A 20669-nucleotide genomic window follows, 5' to 3' on the forward strand; every position below is an offset into this window, starting at 1 on the left:
GCTTCATGCTTTCTCTAAGTTGCAGCAAGCAGGGGCTGCTCTCTAGTTGTGGTGAGAGCTTCTCATTAGTTTCTCTTGTTTTGGAGAATAGGATTAGTTGCCCCATGGCATATGGGATCTTCCAGGACCAGGGAATCCACCCCATGCCACCTGCACTGTAAGATCAATTTCACCCATCTGAAATTGGTGAATTGTTAACCACTGTACCACAAATCATTTCAGGACTTTTTAATATCTGATTTCCTTTAATTTAAAACTGACGTCTACATGTAGTTTTTAATCTTTAACCCTTGATTTCCTGGAGTTTCAAACTGATGGCTACATGTAGTTTTTCATTGCCATTTATCCTGCTTAGTACTAAAGCTCCTGATTTGTGCTTTCTTGTCTGATATTAATTTCTCCCTTAATGATGTAGCTTGGACAACCTAATCAATACCAATATTGACGCTCCACTTTGCTCCAAAGACTGAAACTCTTGATTCTTGCCTCAGAGGCTAAGCCTTGGTTTTTTGCCTCATTGAGGAAATCTTTGGCGTTTACAGCATACATGTTGGGCACAAGGTGGGGCCTGCCAGCAGATCAACAAGACTGCATCCTGCCCTCACTGTCCTGCATTGCTCAGGAACCTCCGAGGGCAAGAGGGATCTGTGACTTTGGGCAGCGCATCACCTTGGGGATGAGCTGTGGTAACCTCACCCCAAGAGAATTGGTTACTCAGCCTGAATGGTCCTACCTAAATTCTCTTGGTGGATGCCAACACACCTAGGTTTCTCCTGGGTCCCCATTACCAACACTACCTTCCTGCCACCTCCTGCTCTGCACCACACCTGGCTCACCCCTTTCCCTCTCCTGAGGTGCCACCTCCAATCAAACATGGCCAGTGGCTTGGAGAATGTAGGCCTTGGACAAAAAGGCCACACCAGGTTCCACTGGGGAACCTCCTGGCTCTAGTTTTCCTGAGAAGTCTCACCAGGGATGGAGAGACCCACAGTGGCCCCATCAACCAACTGGAGTGTCTGAAAAAGCACCCCAAGTGATGGTGAACTTCATGGAGGGAAAATACCTGATGCCATTGTCAATAATTATAAACAGAAAAAGATGACAAGAACCTTGAAGAGAGTGTTCAGAGCATAAGAAGCCTATATCAGGAGATGGTGAGACAGGGAAGCCTAGCGTGCTGCACTTCATGGGGTTTGAGTTGGACACGACTGAGTGACTGAACAACATAAAGACTGGATGCTAAGTTTAGTTTTCCACCAAACACCCAGAGGATCCAAGCAGAATTTATCAGTTCCTTCCCTGAGTACATCCCACTTTCACAACCTAAGAGTTTTAAAAATTGGCAAAAGCTACAAAGCAGGGCTAGGTTTATTGTTTCACTGAATGCCTAGACTTAAGTGATGGGAACAGGGATGATACATATTTAAAAAGGCAAATGATATGATCAGCAATTATACAGAAGATATAGAGCTTGTAAACAGCACATTAAAAATGCTCAAAATCATGAATCGCTAGGGAAATGTAGTAAAACCAATTGGAAGCTCACTGAGACAGCACTACTCACTTATTAAAAGGACTGATATTAATGACTAGTACAGATGTTGAGAAATTGGAACTCCTACAATGCAGATGGAAACGCAAAGGGGAACAGTCATTTTAAATGAGTTTCTTAGTTTCATCAGGTGTTAAAATTCATCTACCAAAGTGACTCAGACATTGCCCTGAGTTATCAATAAAAGGAACATACATCCACAGAAAGAAGTGACACAAATGTTTATAGCAGCTTTATTTTCAAGAATGAAAACCTAGAAGTAACCTGAATACTCAGAAAAAGATGAATGGATAAACAGTTGTACATCTAAATATAAGAATGCTACTCATCAAAAACTAAAGAGATGAGATACTTGTACACATCATGGATGAATCTGAAACAACTGTGAAACAAAGGAAAACAAAAATAGCCGTTTATGACTCCAATCAGATAAATTCAAGAAAATGCACATGTTATCTATTCTAAGGGAAAGTACATCAATGGTTACTGGAGAGGTGGGAAGGGTAAGGAGAGGTAAACATGCCATTAACAGATATGGGCATTATCAGGACTCAAGGTTCATACCTAGGTGAAGACTTGCTTCAGCATCAGTCCTTCCAGCAAATATTCAAGGTTGATCTCCTTGCTGTGAAAAGGACTTTCAGGAGTCTTCTCTAGCACCACATTTTGAAATCATCAATTCTTTGGCATTCTGCCTTCTTTATGGTCCAGCTCTCACAACCAAAAGTGACCACTGGGGACACCATAGCCTTGGCTATATACATCTTTGTCGGCAGAGTAATGTCTCCGCTTTTCAGAACACCGTCTAGATTTGTCATTGGTTTCCTGCCAAGAAACAATGGTCTGACTTCATGGCTGCAGTTTAGTGAATGTAAATTATACTTTGATATAGCTTTAAAGATTGGCTCAAAATGGAAAAAACATGTATGTCCAACACTTTTTGGAAAATAGGTTCTGCAACTGTATGCTGAACCCACTAAAGCACTCCTCATGTCCTCTGGGGATCAGTCTTCTGTCAGTGGTAGCAAAGATGGAGACAGTGAAGTACATTTCTACCTGAGTCAGCAGGAATGCTGCCTAGATCACAAGAGTCACATCCCTTTTTCCTTTCTTGTAGTAAGGTTCTTGAAGTGAAATTCACTAGAATCAGCATATAAACTGATCCTGCACAGTCAATGGAGAGGTACATTCCATCAAGTTGCCTGCAATTTCCCCCACTCCCTATTAAACCAGAGTTTCTGTACCAATTGTGGTTTCCCCTGGACCCAATGGTCATACAAATAATGAGATTAGCTCAAAGATTTGTGGACATCAGGAAACATGGTTTTTTTTAGACTTGGAGAATACATACCTTTCAATAGTGCCTCAATACCCTATAATGTCTAATCTGAATAAGGAATAAAGATTCAGAAACACTTGAAATGAGATTCAATTCAGACCAATGGCCCCTCAATTTCCTCCAGTGTCCCTATACTCAACAAGGAAATTGCACATTCCCTGTACATTTATGCCTTCCTCTAGGGTAAACTCAAATTTTCAAAGTTATTTGCTTGTAAAAGATTTCCTATATTTAGTACATTCCTAAGGCCTTTCTCCAGTGTGAGCTTTCTTATGACAGTGCAGTTTAGTGGTGTTAATAAAAGATTTCCCACATTCACTGCATTTAAAAGGCCTTTCTCCAAGGTGAACTCTCTGATGATAATAGAGGCTGTTGCCATGAGTGAAAGATTTCCCACATTCAGTGCACTTATAAGGCCTTTCTCCAGTGTGAGCTCTCTGGTGTATAATGAGATGATTTCTCTGGACAAAGGCTTTCCCACAATCACCACACGCATAAGGCCTTTCTCCAGTGTGAGCACTCTGATGATAACGGAGGCCAGATTTGCTGCTAAAGGACCTCCCACATTCACTGCACTCATAAGGCTTTTCTCCAGTGTGACTTCTCAGATGTATATGGAGCTGGTAATTAGTGGTAAAAGATTTCCCACATTTTGTGCATTTGTAAGGCCTTTCTCCAGTATGAACTCTAAGATGACAACGAAGGACGTAACTAAGAGTATAAGATTTCCCACATTCACTGCACTCAAAAGGCTTTTCTCCAGTGTGGGCTCTCTGATGAACACGGAGGAGGTAATTAGTAATAAAAGATTTTCCACATTCAATGCATTTGTAAGGCTTTTCTCCAGTGTGAGTTTTCTTATGATAGTACAAGGCAGAGTTAAATTTAAAAGATTTTCCACATTCCCTGCATTCATAACGCCTTTCATCTTTGTGAATACTCTGGTGTTCAATAAGCCTACACTTACTATTATAAGATTTCCCACACTCACTACACACACAAGCACTTTTCCCTGTGTGAACTCTCTGGTGTTTAGTTAAGATACTCCTAAAGATAAAGGATTTCCCACATTCACTACACTCAAAAGGCCTTTCCCCTGCATGTGATTTCTGATGACGCTTAAGGGCTGACCTAGACATGAAAGATTTTCCACATTCACTGCACTCATGAGGTCTTTCTCCAGAATGAACTCTCTGATGATTACGGAGAGAACTGACAGTAGTAAATGATTTCTTGCATTCATTGCAACTTACATAAGACCTGTCTCCAGAATGAATCCCCTGATGATAACGAAAGTTGAATTTAGAGGTAAAAGATTTCCCACACTCACTGCACCTATATGGCCATTCACTAGAATGAATTCTCTGATGGTAACGAAGAACAGCAGGGGTAATACAAGATTTCCCACATTCACTGCACTCACTAGGCCTTTGAGTGTGAGTGCCTTCATGATAATGGAGACTAGTGCTACTGGTAAAAGATTTTCCACACTCACCACACACATAAGGCCTTTCTCCAGTGTGAATTCTCTGATGACGACGGAGATGGGAACTAGTAATAAAAGATTTCCCACATTCATTGCACTTATAAGGCCTTGCTCCTGGGTGAGATCTCTGATGATATCTGAGTGAAGGCCTAGAGGTAAAAGATTTCTCACATTCACTGCACTCATAAGGTCTTTCTCCTGTGTGAGATCTATTATGACAAATGAATGAGGATCTAGACATAAAAGATTTCCCACATTCACTGCATTTGTAAGGCCTTTCTCCAGTGTGAGATCTCTGATGATATTGGAGAGCGCTGGTAGAAGTAAAAGATTTCCCACATTCATAGCATTTATAAGGCTTTTCTCCTGTGTGAGATCTCCAATGATATTGCAAAGCGTTGGTAGAGGTAAAACATTTCCCACATTCATAGCATTTATAAGGCTTTTCTCCTGTGTGAGATCTCTGATGATTACGGAGGTTGACGTTAGAGGTGAAGCATTTTCCACATTCACTGCATTTATAAGGCCTTTCTCCAGTATGAGATCTCTGATGATATTGGAGAGTGCTAGTGGAGATGAAAGATTTCCCACATTCACTGCATTTATAAGGCCTTTCTCCAGTGTGAGATCTCTGATGATATTGGAGAGTGCTAGTGGAGATGAAAGATTTCCCACATTCACTGCATTTATAAGGCCTTTCTCCAGTGTGAGATCTCTGATGATATTGGAGAGTGCTAGTGGAGATGAAAGATTTCCCACATTCACTGCATTTATAAGGCCTTTCTCCAGTGTGAGATCTCTGATGATATTGGAGAGTGCTAGTGGAGATGAAAGATTTCCCACATTCACTGCATTTATAAGGCCTTTCTCCAGTGTGAGATCTCTGATGATATTGGAGAGTGCTAGTGGAGATGAAAGATTTCCCACATTCACTGCATTTATAAGGCCTTTCTCCAGTGTGAGATCTCTGATGATATTGTAGAACACTAGAAGCGGTAAAAGATTTCCCACATTCACTGCACTTATAAGGCCTTTCCCCAGTGTGAGATCTCTGATGATATTGGAGAGCGTTGGCAGAGGTAAAAGATTTCTCACATTCATAGCACTTATAAGGCTTTTCTCCAGTGTGAGATCTCTGATGAGATCGGAGGATGCAGTTAGTGGTAAAGGATTTCCCACATTCACTGCACTGATAAGGCCTTTCTCCTGTGTGAGATCTCTGATGATAAATGAGGGCAGATCTACATGTAAAAGATTTCACACAGTCACTACACTTATAAGGACGTTCTCCAGGAAATACTCTCTTATATCCAATGAACATAGAGCTGTGGTAAAAAGACTCTGCACACTCACTGCACACAGAACTGTTCTCTCCATTGTCCAATCTCTGGGGAGAAACGAGGACTGATTTGTGGCTTAAGGATTTCCAACATTTGCTGCACTTCTCCAATCCTGAACGAGTATAAATTTTTTGATGCTGACTGACAGTTGAGTTTTGCCTAAAAGATGTGCCACTTTTGATAAACAAATGAAGACCTTCCCCAGGATGAACTCTCTGGTGCATAATAAATGTTGATTTGTACCTGAATGTTTTCCCACATTCCCTGCACACAAAACATGGTCTTTCAGTGTAGACATGCCAGTCCTGAACAAGTGTGTGTTCAGGGCTGAAGGCTTTCTCACAATCTCCTGAGGTATAATGACTTCTACTTGGTGAAGTTGATCTGCACTGGGTGGCTGTATTCAGCTTCTCGACAGTATAAGTGGCCTGCAGATGTCCCATGCTGGCCAGGATTTTCCCAGAAGTAAGAGGCTTCCCTGACACATGGAATCTGGGGCTCTTAAAAGATAAAGCCTCATGTACACAGCTTCTCAAAGGCATATAAAATTTTTTTGCACACGCCCCACACCTCAACAGTTTTTGGCTGTATTGTGTTTCCTGCTGCTCCACCAACTGGAAAACATATCTCAAGACTGTACTACACTTCTCACAGGGATGGGTCTTCTGAGAAAATGGAGCTGCTGTGGGAGATCCAGTCCATGAGACTCCTACAGGAACAGTTTTTTCACAGGGTGTCTCCTCACCTTCTGCTCCACAGCAGCAACCTGAATGCAAAGAAACACTAGTCAAGTGCACATTGACTTCCTAGGGAGGGAGCTAGTTCACCATAAATGTATAGCCATTTCATATAAGAACGACCTTCAAAGAAATGGGATACTTTTTAAGACTAGGGAGTTGGAAATCAGTTTAAGCAGCAGCTGCTGTGCATTACTGGATCTGAAAGTGGTGGAGACCTCAACAAGAAAAGGATGCAAAAATAGAGTTGTCACTGACACAAGGAAGAGAAGCAAGGTCTAGTGCTTATTTCTCTGTCCACAGCTTCCTGTAGGACCTTTTCTACTACTGATGTGAAGCTCAGTAGAAGGGTGTGATCACAGCCACAAAAACACAATCACAAATTATTTGCTTTTCAAGGTCAATTTAAGCATATATGCATACCTCACAGCATGATGCATGATGGGCAAAGTTCAGAGAGTAATAGAGAAAGCGAGGTAAGAGAAATAGGTAAGATGTTGAGTCCAGAGAGGTGGAGATGATCCCTGTGCTGGAAGTCATAGCAGAAATGACAAAGTAACAGAAATGACAGGTCGGCAAAAAGTCAACAGTGGAGGAGTAAAGGTAGAAATGGGGTGTGGTCACTGGCAATAGTACCAAAGTTTTCATTGAACAGTTTCCTGGTATATATATATATATATATATATATTTTTTTTTTTTTTCTGGTATATTTTTAACAATGCCCTGATGTCACAGTCTCCCCAGCTATAATTCAGCAGGACCAGGCCCACTGAGCTCACTGTGCCATGGCCAGAGTCATGTCCATCCTATTATGCACAAAGGATTCCTTTCCCTAAGAAAGTCATAACTGCAATTACTGGGTACATGGAGCACTGAAGGCAAAAAAAGAAAAAGAGAAAGGCCAGTACTGTTCCAGAGCAACTCAGCATTACATCAGACCCAGGAAAAAGCACAAGTTGAGTGACATCAATAAAATAGTAGAATAGGAGATACCACCTCTCACCACTAATGAAAAATAAACAGCTGTCCATGAAGGACATTAATCAGCCTTGGAAGACACAAGAGTCCAGTCAAGAACTGACTCTCATATTCATGTATGGATGTGAGAGTTGAGCCATAAAGAAGGCTGAGTGCCAAAGAACTGATGCTTTTGATTTGTGTTGGAGAACACTCTTGAGAATACCTTGGACTGCAAGAAGATTTAACCAGTCAATCCTAAAGGAAATCAACCCTGAATACTCATTGGAAGGACTGACGCTAAAGCTGAAGTTCTAATACTTTGGCCACCTGATGCAAAGAGCCAACTCACTGGAAAAGACCCTGATGATGGGAAAAATTGAAGGCAAATGGAGAAAGGGGCAGCAGAAGATAAGATGGTTAGACAGCATCACTGGCTCAATGGACATGAATTTGAGCCAACTCCGGGGACAGTGAAAGACAGAGGAGTCTGCAGTGCTGCAGTCCAGGAGGTTGTAAAGAGTAGTATACAACCTAAGCATTGAACACCACTACCACCACCACCACAGTGGAACATAATTTAAAAAGCACACAGAAAAGATCACTAGAAAGTGTCTTAAAAAAGACATCTGGAAATGACTAGGAAATGAGGGCTGGGCTGCCACTGGGCTATTTCTCTCAGCCACAAGACAGGGGCCACTGCAGTCCCAGTGGCCTCTGCTGCAGAAGACATAGCTGCCTGCTCTACAGAGGACACTGGAACTTTTGCCACTGAGTTATCTGACACTCATGGTCAGAGTGGATGCCCTGGTGAGTATGAAGCTACCGGTCAACACCCTCAGTAGGAGCTGTTGTGGTGATCCAGAAGCAGGGCTGCCACAACCCCCAAACCTGTGCCGGCATTCCAGACCCTGACTCCACCACTACACCATGTACTCCTGTGTCTCAGGCACTAGAAACAACTTTGCTATAGACATACCAGTTTGACAGAATCACAGCCACTGTCTGCATGTGCAGCCAGGCAGATTCCATGGCTGATCCCTGCACAGCCACATATCTCAAACCAAAGCCAAGGTTGCTGAGGCTATCCAATGACCCAGACCCCATAACCACTGTCACTCCAAAAGTGCCTGTATACAACACCCCAGGTCTGTGGATCCTCAACAGATACATACACCTCAGACACCAGTGTTACTACAACCAATCAGGTGAGCAACAGTCGACAGGGCACCAAGAAGGATCCCCTTGGTGACAAAGTCCTCTGGGAGAAAAAGAGATCAGGAGTTCCCTAGCAGCCTTCTCCACCACTTTGGACACCCTCAGCCTTGCTAATTGAGGAGTCTTGATTATCTTTACTGAAACTGACTTCAGGTGAAGGAGCGGCACAGAGAACAACATAGCTGGGCTTTCCACAGAGCCAGAATAGCCACAGCCCAAACTTGAACCCACCACAGATTGAGGTCTTCCCACACCAAAAACTGTAATGTGAAGCCTGGAAGAAATGACTACACCATCAAATCAGCATAAAGAAATACAAGGCTACAGGAAACACACAAAAAATCAAAGAAAACATGAAACCAATACAGAAATACCATAATTTATCAGAAACCACACCCAAGGAAATGGAGACCTACAAAGGGTCAAAGAGTTCAAAATAATTGTTTCACCACAGTTCAGTGAAGCAACAACAAAGCACAGACAATTCAACAAAGTAAGGTAAATAATACATAAACAAAACAAGTTGTTTAACAAAGAGACAAAAATGAAAAAGAACAAAACAGACTGCCAAGGGTGCCCTAAGGGACAGTCTCTGGCTGCCACACCCAAGAGCTGCAGGGGACAGGTACACCATCTTCCATCTTCCACAGTTGTCTACAGGTCTTCCCTGGTGGCTCGGCCAGTAAAGATTCTGCCTCCAATGTGAGAGACCTGGGTTCAGTCCCTGGGTTGGGAAGATCCCATGGAGAAGGAAATGGCAACCCACTCCAGTATTCTTGCTTGGAGAATTCCAAGGACAGAGGAGCTTGGTGGGCTACAGTTCATGGGGTCGCAAAGAGTCGGACATGACTAAGTGACTAACGATACCAGCACTCACTGAACTCATGAAGGTTGGCTGAGAGGAATAGGACTGAAGAATCACCCCACACTTTCAACCAGTGATACCAGAGGTTCTGGTATGCCCACTCACCAAAAAGGCACTCAGATGTGAAGAATCAACAGATAAATTGATAAATGAATATGTGGGAAATGCCTATCACATCACTGATGGGATTCTTAATATTGTCAGGCGAGTGTATGCTCCTCAGTTCTGTCTCATCACAACAAAGATTTGGAACGATGGACATTAAAGCCCTCGGCTCGTCACAGCTCTCGGGTCTTGGACAAACCATGCTATAGCTCTTAGACAAATCAGTGTTATAGCTCTATTTTATTTAGAAGATAGCAGGAGGATCCATCCTCAAAGTGTGAGGGCATGCCAACCCAAAGACGCGAAGAGAAGAGAGTGAAGGAGCACGACAGTGTGCGGGAGAGAGAGAGAAAGAGAGAGAGTGAGCATGGGGGAGGGAGGGAAAGAGAGAGAGAGAGAGAGAGAGAAAGTGCTTTGGCTCCTCCTTTTATGTTTATTCCTCCCCCTGGGCCTGCCCTATGTAAATTGGGCTTAGCCAGAAGTGCTGTTTGTTCTACCTGAGGTCTTCACTCTGGTCCTCGGACCTTTCTTTGACCTTCCTTTGTTCTATTTTCACGGGCTTGTCCCTTCCTTGTCTTTTAGCCACCGCCATTTGGGACGCCTTTTCCCTCTTCTAACTACCTAACATTATGATACAACAGGGAGCTAAGAAGACATATCAAAATAAGAAATGGAACAAGATCATTACATATATTTATAATCAAACACTTTCATGCAGACACAGAACAACTATATCCTCTTAATACCAGTACAGTGTCAACTAATTCGTGGGAAAGGCTGTTTCTACATTGACTGTCTTTATTGCACTGATCTTTTAGCAGAATTATTCTACTTGGTCTCCAAAAGAAAACTTTCTACTGGGCTGAAATAGCACAAACAACTTACACTTTTACAGTCTGCTCTTACCTATTACCAGAACAGTTTATGTATTCTTACACCTTTGGACTTTTTTTTTTTTTTTACATCCCTACATATTTAATGCTTTCAAAATAAGGTAAAAACATTTTATATAACAGAATATATTTGTTACAAGTTAAATTCCAGAAACATACTCAAGATTGACAATTCCTACTGTTATTTTTTTAAGTACCTTTGGACTTCTATGGGTATTAAAAACTTGAATAACGAAAGTTAGGAGAACCAAGATACTATATATATATATATGAAGTATACGCCTTCAGTTCAGTTCAGTTCAGTCACTCAGTCGTGTTTGACTCTGTGACCCCACAGATTGTAGCATGTCAGGCTTCCCTGTCCATCATGAACTCCCGGAGCCTGTTCAAATTCATGTCCATCGAGTCAGTGATGCCATCCAACTATCCCATCCTCTGTCATCCCCTTCTCCTCCTGCCTTCAATCTTTTCCAGAATCAGGGTCTTTTCCAGTGAGTCAGTTCTTTGCACCAGATGGCCAAAGTATTGGAGCTTCAGCTTCAGTATCAGTCCTTCCAACGAATATTCAGGACTGATTTACCTTAGGATTAACTGGTTTGATCCCCTTGCAGTCCAAGGGACTCTCAAGAGTCTTCTCCAACATCACAGTTTAAAAGCATCCATTCTTCACTGCTCAGCTTTCCTTATGGTTCAACTCTCACATCCACACGACTCTTGAAAAACCATAGTTTGACTAGACGCACCTTTGTTGGCAAAGTAAGGTCTCTGCTTTTTAATATGCTGTTTAGGTTGGTCATAGCTTTTCTTCCAAGGAGCAAGCATCTTTGAATTTCATGGCTTCAGTCACCATCTGCAGTGATTTTGGAGCCCCCCAAATAAAATCTGTCACTGTTTCTACTGTTTCCCCATCTGTCTGCCATGAAGTGATGGACCTGATGCTATGATCTTTGTTTTCTGAATGCTGAGTTTTAAGCCAGCCTTTTCACTCTCCTCTTTCACTTTCATAAAGAGGCTCCTCAGTTCCTCTTTGCTTTCTGCCATAACAGTGGTATCATCTGAATATCTGAAGTTATTGATATATTTCTCCTGGCAATCTTGATTCCAGCTTGTGTTTCATCCATCCCGGCATTTTGCATGATGTACTCTGCATAGAAGTTAAATAAGCGGAGTGACAGTATGCAGCCTTGATGTGCTCCTTTTCCAACTTGGAACCAGTCCGTTGTTCCATGTCTGGTTTTAACTGTTGCTTCTTGACCTGCATACAGATTTATCAGGAGGCAGGTAAGGTTGTCTGGGTTCCCATCTCTTGAAGAATTTTCCAGTTTGTTGTGCTCTACACAGTTAAAGGCTTTGGCATAGTCAATGAAGCAAAAGTAGATGTTTTCTGGAATTCTCTAGCTTTTTCTATGATCCAACCGATGTTGGCAATTTGATCTATGGTTCCTCTGCCTTTTCTAAATCCAGCTTCAACATCTGGAAGTTCATGTACTCCTGAAGCCTTGCTTGGAAAATTTTGAGCATTACTTTGCTAGCATGTGAGATGAGTGCAATTTTGCAGTAGTTTGAACATTCTTTGGCATTGCCTTTCTTTGGGATTGGGATGAAAACTGACCTTTTCCAGTCCTGTGGCCATTGCTGAGTTTTCCAGATTTGCTGCCATATTGAAGGTAGCACTTTCACAGCATCATCTTTTAGGATTTGAAATAGCTCAACTGGAATTCCATCACCTCCATTAGCTTTGTTCATAGTGGCCCATTTCCTAAGGCCCATTTGACTTCACATTCCAAGATGTCTGGCTCTAGGTGAGTGATCACACCATCGTGGTTATCTGGGTCATGAAGATCTTTCTTGTATAGTTCTTCCATGTATTCCTGCCACTTTTTCTTAATATCTTCTGCTTCTGTTAGGTCCATATCATTTTCGTCCTTCATTGAGCCCATCTTTGGATGAAATGTTCCCTTGGTATCTCTAATTTTCTTTTCTTTTCTTTTCTTTTCTTTAATTTCCGGTCTCAGTCTGATCTCAGAACACGCTCCATCACCTAGTTCCCAGAACTCAGATTGCTCAGTGGTCACGTCATCATTGACCAGGGCTCGCAGAGTGGCAGGGGCCACCCTAACCTCACCCAAACCTTAGCCCAACTGCCTCCCCCTAACCTCCCAGTCCCCGGGTCCCTGGCCCCATTTTGCCTGACACATTTTCATAATCCTCTCAAGCTACGGGTCAGCGGCGCCGCCAGCCATGGGGCCCGATCATATAAGGAAAATACTGCAGCCTCATCCGGGGGCTGCATCGTGGACCCGGGGGCGCCCTGTCCCCTACGCCACTCGCTACACCCACACCTGCCAACCTCCCTGACCTGCTTCGCACGCCCGGACCTCCCGGGCGAGTCCAGCCGCCCCTCTAATTTTCTTGAAGAGATCTCTAGTCTTTCCCATTCTATTGTTTTCCTCTGTTTCTTTGCAATGTATATCCCTTAGGCATCTATTTTTAACTAAGTGAAAACTAGATGGAAATACCAGAGACCCAGTCAATTTGCAGGAAAGATACTTAAGTTTTTGTCAAAAAATTATGACTATGGGCTTAAGCTTTTATTGTCTTTTTGTGCTGTCTTTGTGTTTTGAATGTTCAAACATATAACTCGTGTATTAGAAGAAGAGTATAAATAACTGTTGAAAAAGGATAGTATCAATAACCTGAAGATTTTAACAATCTTTTTTGGGGGAGTATAATTGTTTCACAATGTTGTATTAATTTTTTCTGTACAACAAAGTGAATCAGCCATATGTATACATATATCCCCTCCCTGTTGGGACTCTCTATTTCTTACCTTGTTTAACTAAAAATCAGTCAGTTGGAATTCCATTTAGATTCTAGGTCCTTGGTTTCTTATGTTATGGCTATTGAAAATCACTCCAAAGCAGCTACACTGGAATACATGTAAGAAATGCTTTGACTAGTCTGAGAAAACTGTACAATAAAAATGGAAATTTCATGTACTTGCAAAAATTCTGAGTTGGTAAAATTACCTTCATCTGTTGGGCATTATGTTTACCTTAGTAATACAATGATGACACTCACTGAAAACAAACAAACAAGAGCTTCCCTGGTGGTCCAGTCTTTAAGAGTCCACCTGTCAAAGATCCCTGGTCCAGGAAGATTCTACATGGCCCGCAGCAACTGAGCCCCTGCACCACAACTACTGAGCCCATGCTCCTAGAGTCTGTGATCCACAAGAAAAGAAACCACTGCAATGAGAAACCTACACACCACAAGGAAGAGTAGTCCCCACTCACTGCAACAAAGACCCACACAGCCAAAACTAACCAAATAAAAATGTGTTTTTAAAAAGAAAGCAAACAAACAAATGGACCCAAACAGAAATTCTGCTGCTGAAGAATACAATGAAATAAAGCACAATGAAGACAGTATCAACAGCCAAATTTTATTAAGCAAAAGTAAAAATCTAGGAACTTGAAAACAGGTGTTTCAATTATCCAATGAGGAGGAAAAAAAGAGAAAGATGAAGTGAAGAAAGCATACATGGATTATGAAACATAAAGCAAAACATTATTTGCATTTTCAGAGAAGACAGAGAGAAAGGGGTAGCAAGCAGATTTAAAGGAACAATGATTGAACACTTTCTAACTAGAGAGAAAAGAGTAGATATCCAGATACATGAGGCTCACAGGTTCAATCAAAAACTTCACTGAAGCATATTATAATAAAATGGTCAAAAAGCAACTACAGCAAATTCCCTGGAGGTCCAGTGGTTAGGACTGGGCACTTTTACTGCTGGGGCCTAAGTTCAAACCCTGGTCAGGGAACTATGATCCCAAAGCCTTGAGGTGTGTCTGGGAGCGGTGGGGCGGATTATATACTAGTCATAAAAAGAATGAAATAATGCTATTTGCAGCAACATGGATGAACCTAGAGGTTATCATACTAAGTGAAGTAAGTCAGAGAAAAACAAATGTATGTGCTATCACTTATATGTGGAATCTAAAAAAAATAGTACGAATGAACTTTATTTACAAAATAGACACAGACTCAGATAAAAAACCCATGGTTGCCAAAGGAGAAGTGAGGGAGGGATAAATTGGGAATATGGGATTAACAGATGCACACTACCATGTATACAATAAACAATGATTTACTGTATAGCACAGGGAACCATATTCAATAACTTATAGTAAACTATTTAATGGAAAAGAACTGAAAACACATGGATGTATACATATATATGTATAACCAAATCACTTGCCCCATGAGAGTCCAGTACAGCAAGGATTGGGGTTGGAGAGAAAAGAGAGCAGTGCCCACACCCCAGCCTTCTACCTACCACAACAACTATACAGAAAACTGGGGAAACTAGCAGTGCCTATACCACGTGAGGACAGAGCACCTCCTTCAGAAAGGTAGGGTGAGGCAGGATACAGAGCCCAGCCCAGGTCACTGGGGAGGCTGTCTTACCCAGTGAGGATATAAGTGTGTAGTTCTCCAGCATCACATCCAGATACAGGCATCTCTGAGTCTCATCAAGGAGCCTCCATTCCCTCTGGGAGAAGCACACAGCAACATCTGGAAAGGTCACACCACCCTGTCATGAAGGGGACAGATGAAAGCTTGAACATTATCCCTCTGAGAACCTACAATCCATCTCTGCACACATCCATTCCAGACATTCTCCACCAGAGCTCCCAACCTGAGAGAAGATGCCAGGCCCTGGTGCAACAGATGCCGCTGTCTCCTCACAGCCATTAACCAATGTGTTCAGCCCTCAGCAGTCACTGGGTGGAGGGGGTGGTAGTGCACACAGATGCCATCTAAACTCGGGACTTGGCGTGCAATGTCCTGTCCTTCCAGCCAAGCAATTCCCCTGGAGACTCTCAAATTGTGGGAAACCAGACACAGACAAAGATAAACTCATGTTTCACCTGTAACCTCAACACCAGGGCCTGGCAGTGGGGGCAGTGGGGGCAGGGGGGCAGGGGGGCAGTTCACACTTTCTCTCTATGTGCACTTCATTCTGCAGGTGGCACTTCTCTCACAATTTCAGACCTCACAGTTGCACTTCCACAGCACTGCCATCTCCCTGCACCACACCATAGAATTCTTCCTGAACATATGTGTACATCTGGCGCTTGGCATTCAGAAAATGCTTGAGAAATTAAAGGAAGATTCACTACAACCTCACTCCCCTGATAACTCTAATGCCAAACTAAGCCACAAATACTGCTTAGAAAATCTCGCCACCTGCCACCAGTCCTTCCTTCCATATTTGCGACCCTAAAACCATACGTGAATTTCACATTGCCACAACTCTCTTCAACTTCTTTACTGCCAGCTTTGCCCTCAACCACCACAACACTTGTCTCTCCACTCAAGCTTTGTAAAAAACCCAGCCCTAAAAATCTCCCCACAAGACATCACTTCAGTTCAGTTCAGTTGCTCAGTCGTTTCCAGCTCCTTGCGACCTCATGGACTACAGCATGCCAGGCTTTCCTATCCATCACCAACTCCCAGAGTGGACTCAAACTCATGTCCTTTGAGTTGGTGATGCCATCCAACCATCTCATCCTCTGTCATCCCCTTCCCCCACCTTCAATGTTTTCCAGCATCAGGGTCTTTTCCAGTCAATCAGTTCTTCGCATCAGGTGGCCAAAGTACTGGAGTTTCAGTATCAGTCCTTCCAATGAATAGTCAGGACTGATTTCTTTCAGGATTGACTGGTTTGATTTCTTTGCAGTCCAAGGGACTCTCAAGAGTCTTCTCCAACACCACAGTTCAAAAGCATCAGTTCTTCACTGCTCAGCTTTCTTTATAGTCCAACTCTCACATTCATACATGACTACTGGAAAAACCATAGCCTTGACTAGATCGACCTATGTTGGCAAAGTAATGTCTCTGCTTTTTAATATGCTGTCTATGTTTGTCATAGCTTTTCTTCCAAGGAGCAAGCGTCTTTTCATTTCATGGCTGCAGTCACCATCTGCAGTGATTTTGGAGTCCAAGAAAATAAAGTCTGTCACTGTTTCCATTGTTTCCCCATCTATTTGGCATGAGGTGATGGGACTTGATGCCATGATCTTAGTTTTCTGAATGTTGAGTTTCAAGCCAGACATAGTGACTCACAAATGACATCTGCCCCAGACCTTATCCACCAGTAAGACTAAAACATCCCAGATCCCGTCAAAATTCATCACAAAATCCTGAAGAAGCCATATAGTACTAAATAAGCAGCAGCCCCAGCCTCACTGCCTTCTTGTCTCAATTACTCCTGGTCTCCTCAGCCATTTTTCCTCCACTCATCCCACACAAGCCTTCTCCACCTGCCAGACTGACCTCTTTTACACGGCTCCCACTGCCACTTCTCTACCTCACTTGGGTTTGCAATGCCCACAAACATATCCAGGCCCTGAGCAAAAGAACCGCTCCTCAGGACACACCCATCTTTCTGACCTACTAATATCATGCCTACTATAACCTGCATTCCCCTCCTAAATGTGATCCACAGCTCCACGCTGCTCCACACAACAGTCAGCACTTTTGGAAGTTTCCATTCCTGAACACCTTCCCAGTTTTTCAGACCTGCCTAGTCAACTGTCCACTCGTTGCCTACACTCAGTCTTCTCTGAAACATCTCAGACTCTTAGCAGAGCGAAAACAAACATAATATTTCCAAGGAAAATTAATCTGCTACTAAGGTCCCCATCCAGTTGATGGGCCTTCCATCCCTTCATCAACTAAGGCCAAAACCCTGAGGGTCATCCCTCGCTACTTCCTTTCTATCACCAACAGATCCACAATTTGGCTTGGCCCGTCTCCAAAAATGGATCCAGAATTCCTGAGACATCGAGGGCAGTCCCTCTGGTCCATGAATTCTCAACTAGGCAATCGCAATTAATCATTCCATGCCTCCTGCTGCCCCTCCCGCTGTTTACTTCTATAGTCTGTTCTCTGCAACCAGTTGGAGCTTCTTTTGATTTCAGAAAGACTACCTCCTACCTGCGATTCAAACCTCTCATTACTTGTGTAACAAACTGCCAACTTCTCAGGCAGCAACACTGCAAGCCTGACTCTGGCCCCGCCGCATCTGGCTTCTAAAGGAAAACAGAGTAGTTGTACTGCGGTTCCGGTTAGTCTGACCTACAAGCCTCTGCATTTTGGGGTCCCTCCATCTGTCATGCTCTCCCACTCTCCACCATGCGGTCAGAAACGGCCTGACGACCGAATCCCGGGGCCCGAGCTGCGGGCAAGTGAGCATGGGCCCCAGACTTAATTGTCTGGTGCAGCCTGGGCTTCCCAAGGTGGCGATAGTGGTAAAGAATGCTGCTGCTCAGGGCTGGTGCACTGGGATGACCTGAGGAAGGGGGTGGGGAGGGACGTGGGAGGGGGCTTTCAGGATGTACACCCATGGCTGATTCATGTGAATGTATGGTAAAAACCACTACAATATTGTAAAGTAGTTAGCCTCCAATTAAAATAAATAAATAAATTTTTAAAAATGTGTTGTAATTCAGAAAGCCTTTTCTATGCCTGAAGCTTGGAACTGAAAAAAAAATGTATTAAATGTAGCCTCTTGCCTTCCTTCCTTAGAACAGCAGCATGGAGTAAGAGGCAGACTGCTTGAGATTAAATTCTAGGGTACTGTACACCAGCTATGAGTCTGTACAATGTGCTTAATACCTCTGTGCTAAAATTTCCTCCTCTATAAAAGTTACCACCTACTTCACATGATTACTATTAAGATTAAATAACATATATTGAGGGTTTAAAATAGTTCTTGGTAAGCACTGTGTGTTTACTGTTATTTTTGTGACCGTTATTACTACCATTGCTATTTACATATTCTAGTCCCTCTGCTCAGGATGTATTTTCTTTCTTCCTTCACTTGGCAAAATACTTCTCATTTTTCAAAACCTGACTCAAAAAACTGTCCTGAACTTTTAAAACAATGTCCTTTTTCAGTGCTTTCATAACAATCTTTCTATCTATAATTATTAACAAAATTATACTGAAATTATCTATTTGAATGCCATACGCCTGTACACACTTGCCTCCTTCCTCCCCACTAAGTTCCTGGAGAACAAGTGTCCCTTCTCCATTTGTTCCCTAGAACTGATGCACAATTTATGCATCAGGGATCCACCCGCCCCAGAAAAAGAATCCGCCTGCCAATGCAAGAGACACAGGCGACGCGGGCTCGATCCCTGGTTCGGGTCTCAGGAGTAGGGCACTCCAGTATTCCTGCTTGGAGAATCCCATGGACAGAAGACATGGAGGGCTACGGTCCATATGGTCGCAAAGAGTCGGACAGGACTGAAGCGACTTAGCACGCAAGCCCGGGGCAAGGGCGGTGAGGGCCGGGAGGACTAGCGTTTACCTGAGGTGGGTCCCGCAGCGCCGCCGCAGCCATTGGACTCTGCCTTGAGAGGGACGAGAGTGTCGGTCCTTATCCCGGGTCTGGCGCTGTGCAGCGAGGACAGAGCCTCCTCTCGGACCCTCCCGTCCCCAACCAGCGAGCCAACAGGAGAGACGCCAAGAAAGGGGGGTAACCAGGCTGGCTAGGCGGGTGTCCCCTTCTCCCCTCACCATTCCGTGAGGACAACCGTGCCTAACGGAGCACAACGGTTTCCCGGGAGCGTACCCTGCTCCAACGGATCCTCTAAGCAAATAGAGCGCTAGGCGAGACCGGAAAGCCCTCGGAAATCCCTCCCCTGGCGCATGCTCACTGGGGGAAAGTCGTCATCCTCATCCCTCATTGGTTCAACACTGGTGTCGCTCTGCCTAGGCTCTTCCTGGTAGTGAGGTTCTGGGTCCTCTGGAGACCCCAGGAAAGGGTGTTTTGCCATCCTTAATTTCCAGAGCATTTCCTGTAAGCTACCCGGAAGAATGCGGGGAAATGGTTCTCCTCCCCAGAGGGAGGAGCTTTACTCCTTAAAGACGTGAAGAGACATTAATTTAGACTCCTCCCAAGCTCATCTAACTCTCAGAGGACAAGTCTATTATTTTAGACTTTTCCAAATTCTGTTACTGTGGGAAGGCTACGCTGCCCCTGTTCCTGATCCCATTCCAGTTCTAAAAGAATCAAAGCCACAGCCACTACTGCTGTTCCCCAAAGGTGTTCCCTGAGGGGAAATCAGGATGCAGACAGACAGGAAGCATTCTGTGCCTGGGACAATGACCCTTAATAGTTAAGATGCATATCTAAGGACTAATGTTAAGAAGCCCAGATTCCTGCATCCTCTCATACACAGAAGAGAAGCACTAAAATCATTAACTTGAGTTTGTTCTTTGTGATTATCAGTGATCCTTTAATGGTCAACTGCCTGTTTTTTCCAGCAAAAAAAAAAACAAAACACCTTCTCTATACCCCAGCTTTTCCCTTACCGCTATGGAGCAGTTCCTCAGAGCTGTGTGAGAGATTGTTACTAGAGTTAAAATTTTGAGTAACATCTCTGAATAGAACTACTTGCAACTTTTATGTTATGTCTTCCACTTCTATCCACAACTGAGGTGTGAGGGGCATCATTCAATAGAGCCATTCAGGCAAAAATGAGTCCATGGGTTGCTAGAAAATTGGTTATTGCTCTCAAATATTTGTAACCTGAAGCATTAGAGTCACTTTTGTGAGTTTCAGTGTGAATCGCTAGGAACAATAGAAAAGATCCCTTTCAGGTCCCGACTGGCAAGAAAAAAAAACAATCAACCGGGTAAATTTTAAAAGTTTAATTGTCTTTATTGATTGGTTCATGAATTAAGCATCAACCCTTCTAGCAAGCAAGGGGGAGTTCTGAAGGGCTACAGAGAGGAAAACGTTTTTTAAAGTAGGAAAAGGAAGTCATCAATAGATAGGATGATTTCAGGCTTAGATAACCTACCTATGGAGAATGGAAGGGGTCTAGGCACCAGATTACCTCATCTTCCTTTGAGGGAGATGGAGAGGGCCCCATGTGACATATTACCTCATTGGTAACAACCAGAAAATTATTTTTTTTCAAACTTTAAACTTTTTATTTTGTTTTAGGGTGTAACTGATCAACAATGTTGTGGTAGTTTCAGGTGAACAGTGAAGGGACTCAGCCATACATATACATGCATCCATTTTCCCCCAAAACTGCTCCCATCAAAGCTGGTACATAACATTGAGTAGAGTTCCATGTGCTATACAGTA

At 43.3% G+C, this 20669-nt stretch overlaps 1 protein-coding gene and 2 non-coding genes across 5 annotated transcripts; all 3 read right to left on the minus strand.

Moving 5' to 3' along the window:
* Positions 1-1352: 1352 nt before the first annotated feature.
* Positions 1353-19166, minus strand: LOC122420580 (zinc finger protein 850-like). Of its 3 annotated transcripts, XM_043435828.1 has the most exons (4): positions 18879-19166; positions 14966-15092; positions 5343-6483; positions 1353-5258 (listed from the first exon to the last, which is right to left on the minus strand). In XM_043435828.1, exons 1-4 carry the CDS (start codon positions 18909-18911, stop codon positions 3134-3136), a joined length of 3426 nt encoding a protein of 1141 aa, XP_043291763.1. In that variant the 5' UTR covers positions 18912-19166; the 3' UTR covers positions 1353-3133. The 3 variants fall into 3 exon arrangements, with proteins under 3 accessions (XP_043291763.1, XP_043291764.1, XP_043291762.1); XM_043435829.1 differs by having other exon boundaries at positions 1353-6483; positions 14966-15073; XM_043435827.1 differs by having other exon boundaries at positions 1353-6483.
* LOC122421825 lies at positions 12499-12581 on the minus strand. The gene has a single exon (XR_006263634.1).
* On the minus strand, positions 12657-12799 carry LOC122421836. Its single transcript, XR_006263645.1, has one exon.
* Positions 19167-20669: the final 1503 nt, after the last annotated feature.

Source organism: Cervus canadensis, chromosome 18 (genome assembly GCF_019320065.1).
Source record: "Cervus canadensis isolate Bull #8, Minnesota chromosome 18, ASM1932006v1, whole genome shotgun sequence".
In the NCBI taxonomy this organism is placed as follows: domain Eukaryota; kingdom Metazoa; phylum Chordata; class Mammalia; order Artiodactyla; family Cervidae; genus Cervus; species Cervus canadensis.